Source organism: Antrostomus carolinensis, unplaced genomic scaffold (genome assembly GCF_000700745.2).
Source record: "Antrostomus carolinensis isolate BGI_N321 unplaced genomic scaffold, ASM70074v2 scaffold6347, whole genome shotgun sequence".
In the NCBI taxonomy this organism is placed as follows: domain Eukaryota; kingdom Metazoa; phylum Chordata; class Aves; order Caprimulgiformes; family Caprimulgidae; genus Antrostomus; species Antrostomus carolinensis.
The window spans coordinates 71,198-74,830 of record NW_010329508.1 but is presented as its reverse complement, the minus strand read 5'-3'; the positions used below and the strand labels follow the sequence as shown (position 1 = coordinate 74,830).

The 3,633-nt window shown below is 41.3% G+C and overlaps 1 protein-coding gene across 1 annotated transcript in view; it reads left to right on the top strand.

Annotated features, from left to right (window-relative positions):
• The first annotated feature begins 2,984 nt into the window (after positions 1-2,984).
• LOC104528554 (melanopsin) overlaps positions 2,985-3,633 on the top strand; it is a 39,406-nt gene continuing 38,757 nt past the window's right edge. The window contains exon 1 of the mRNA XM_010172596.1: positions 2,985-3,084. Within this exon, the coding sequence (XP_010170898.1) occupies positions 3,061-3,084 (24 nt within the window). The 5' untranslated portion in view covers positions 2,985-3,060. The remainder of the gene's footprint in view (positions 3,085-3,633) is intronic.

The following is a 3,633-nucleotide window of genomic DNA, read 5'->3' as shown; positions in this document are numbered from 1 at the left end:
AGTGGTCAATGTAAGCCAAATTTAGCCTGCTTTGCTACTCTGTATTGCTTGTCTTCAGAGATTTCTGAGGAGCTGGTCAGGCAGGTTGTTGTCAGACCCTTGTGCCCTAGGAAGCAGCATTTGTGAACTGGCTGTTGGATGTGAAACACCTTTGAACCTCACAGTGTTGCCAGAAGTAATGTTTTTTCTGGAGTGCCTATGTTCAGGCTGCAATGAAAGAAAGATGACCTTGGTGAAGGCTTAGAGCAAAGTTGACTATAAAAGTGTTCAGTGCCTCTTAATTGACCACTGGGTCTGTCTTTGTGCCTGGATGTTTACAGTCAATCTCTGCTCTCTTCTTGCCCTGTGAATATAACACTCAAGCTCTGCAAGGAGGGGGTTATGGCTTTGTGAAGGCAACTCGGGCTGAGGCTGGTGCCCTGAGAAGCTGGCTTGTGAGAATGCCTGCCCTGGCCATGGCAGGTCTGCAAGATCTGTGATAAAGTCTTCATCACCAGTTGTAACTGGAGAAATACTAGCAGACTTTTCCCAACAACTGCTGAATCCAGGATTCAACACCAGTTCCAGCTGTTGACAATTATACTCTTCCTGTGGCTTTGCTTAGATACGATGTCTGTCACAACCAATCTAACCTGTTAAATAGATACTGCTTTTTGCTCCAGCAGGGGTGTCTTCAGTGACAGAAAAAATTATTTCAGTGTACAGTAGATAATGTCCTTCAGTTTGTAAAATTTGTCAACTACTTTGGAAGCCTATGGGATTGAAGGTGTCATAGAATTGTAAAGTGCTATTATTCATCCTAAATTATTCTGCTCAAAAAAAAAAAAAAAGAAAAAAATGAAGAAAAAAAAAAAAGCTGTATACTTCTTTCCCGCATTTTGTCCAATGTTTGGTTGGTTTCTTTAAGTCTCCACATGGAACTACCAGCATTAGACCCTTAGCCTAGAAGGGTCTGCCCTCAGAAAGGACATTGTTCTGACCTTTGTTAGGCAGTTATTTACCTTACCTACTTCTTTAGTTAATTGAGCAATCTATTTTCTCTGACTGGTTTTAAGGTACTCATTTTAAGTGCTTTTTGCTTCAACCCATAAGTTTAAGCATGCAAATGCAGTTCATAATGCTCAGTGAGTCCAAATACTTTGTGTGGTTGTACTCATTTTATTGATTTACTGTAGTTTCCCATGTCCCAACATTAATTACAAACTGCTGAAGTAGAAAAGCCTGACGAAGAACTATTCTTGGTGTGAGTGCAGGGAGGAGAGATGTGTGAGACAGCAGTCCAGTAAGCCTCTAGCTGGAGGCCTAAACTGACCTAAACACTGTCATTCATGGAGCCAACTCAAACCATCAATCAAAACCCTGTCAGTTTAAGCAAGTCTGAAGCTTGGAAAAGTTTGCTTTAGTTGGCATTTAACTTTCCCGTAGCATCCAATTCTGAGCTTTAATTAGAATATCTCACACAAAACAGGGTTCATTTTGAGTCCAGCTATGTAAGGTATTGTGTGTGGTGGCCTGACCTCCAAGAAGTTTCAGTTCCAACTTGCAGATGTAAGAATGAACAACATGACCAAAGTGAGTAGTTCCTCAGAAAGGACATCTGAACAGTTTGTCAGGTCTCTCATTTCAGAGAGCATCATTTCCACATTTCTGCAAGTAAAGTAAAAAAGGGAGCCTACCTGTGCATGTTGGAGGGCTTATCATTTCTGATACAGTCTCTGTTGCCTTAAAAAATATTCAAAACACATTAGTGTTAAAATATACTATCAGCAAACAAATTATGAATCAACATATTCTGAAACTGCGAAGATAGTATGTAGTACTTCTGAAACTGTATATAAATTTTCTTCTGAAAGTTAATGTTTACGGAAAAAGTTGTAAGGAAAAACTTTGTGCCTCATGATATATCTAGAGCCTTAACATAATATTTTTAAAGGCAACAGAAGTAATATAATGGATCACATAATTTAGGTAATAGAGAGATGTCATGAGCAAAGAAAGATATAACTATGTTACTGTTAAAATGTTTACAGTATGTGTCACTTGGTGGATTTGAGCTTGGAGCATATAAAGCGATGGAAAGCACTGTAGTTTGCTTCCAAACCTGTCTGCAACCAGCAGGTCACAGAGATCAAGTCAACAGGTGGACCTGAAAAATAAAGCATCAAGATGCCAAGGTACAAGTGACTGTAAAAGCAGCTAATGCTGATCTTTTGTTTTACTGGGCATCTTCAGAGTAGGGAATTAGAACTTGTGAAGTCAAATAATTGAACAGAAATAAGCTGATTCAATAAAGAATGAAAACCAAGGATGAAGTACTAATGATCAACACACATTACCAATGTCTAAACATTTTCATCTGACAATGCCATAATTTTGGCTTTTATAATACAATGCATAACAGCATATTGCATTTTCACTGAAGCACTTTTTTTTTTTTTTTCCCTGTTCTGGCACGTTATTCATTTTACTGTAAACATATCCATCATATCATTGGGATATTAAATGCCAAAGCAAACTTTGTTTTAAAACCTAGGCCTCCAATTTAGGAAGTTCTGCAGTATTCTCTAGCATTTACAGATTATCTATATGGTATATGTTTGCCATACTTGTAAGTTTTATGTCTATAGTCGAATTTCTTTCATCTTTAAAATCATCAGTTAAAAGAGCTGATCTGTGGGCAGAAATAGATTTAAGATTCTCCCGCAAAGCTGTGACCACTATCATGCCCCAGATGGAGGGGACATATGTCCCTTGAATAACACGTTTAAATTGCTATTTCTCCTCTTGTCTCTACTACTTCAAACATTTATTTTTTTTTCTCCAACCAAAGCTCGCAAATCCTCTCCATTCATGTCTTTTAAAAGGGGAATTCTGAAACCAATTATGTGGAAAATATTGTCAATGCTTGGAAGGAAAAATATAGGGATAGAAATGTAACTATTTCTGTGATGTCTTTCTGTCCAGAACACAAGAGAAAGAGGTTCTTGAAGAGCATCCCTGCCATCAGATCCCTGCTCTTCCCATCTCATCTCTGCCTCTGAAGAGCTCAGCTTTACAAACATGACACCAATAAGAAGCTGTGAGGTAAAAAACTCCTTCACTTTCTTTTTTGCAGTTATTCAAGCATCTCTGGAACAGGCGGTGCTTAAATGTCTAGGCATATGCTGCAGATGAAATTTTGGTAACTCTAGGGTGAGTTGCTGGGAAGTGGCTATGCTTTATACCCAAGCCCTGTTCCTTGGCAGCACTGCAAGAAGCCCAGCTGTGGGTTCAGGTGTGTGGCTGCTCATACATGCTGTGGGGCAGAGCCACCCTAACCCAGCCATGGGGGTGGCAAGGAGAAAGAGCACGCAAAGAGAAAGCCAGAGCTGGGTTTGAGCAGCCAGGAGAGGTGGGGAGACGAGGAGGGGGGGCCGGCTGCTGTTTCCAGCCACCTGAAGGGGGGTTACAGGGAGGGCAGAGCCAGGCTCCCCGCAGCAAAAGCATAAGAGGGCACGGGTGGGAGTTGCTGTGAGTGAAATTCCAGACACAGCTTTCCATCCCTGGCTGCCCACGCTGCCTGCCCAGAACCGCGGGGAGCAGGTATGGGGCAGGCAGGACCCCGGGCATCCACCGCCTGAGGCTGGGCAGGCC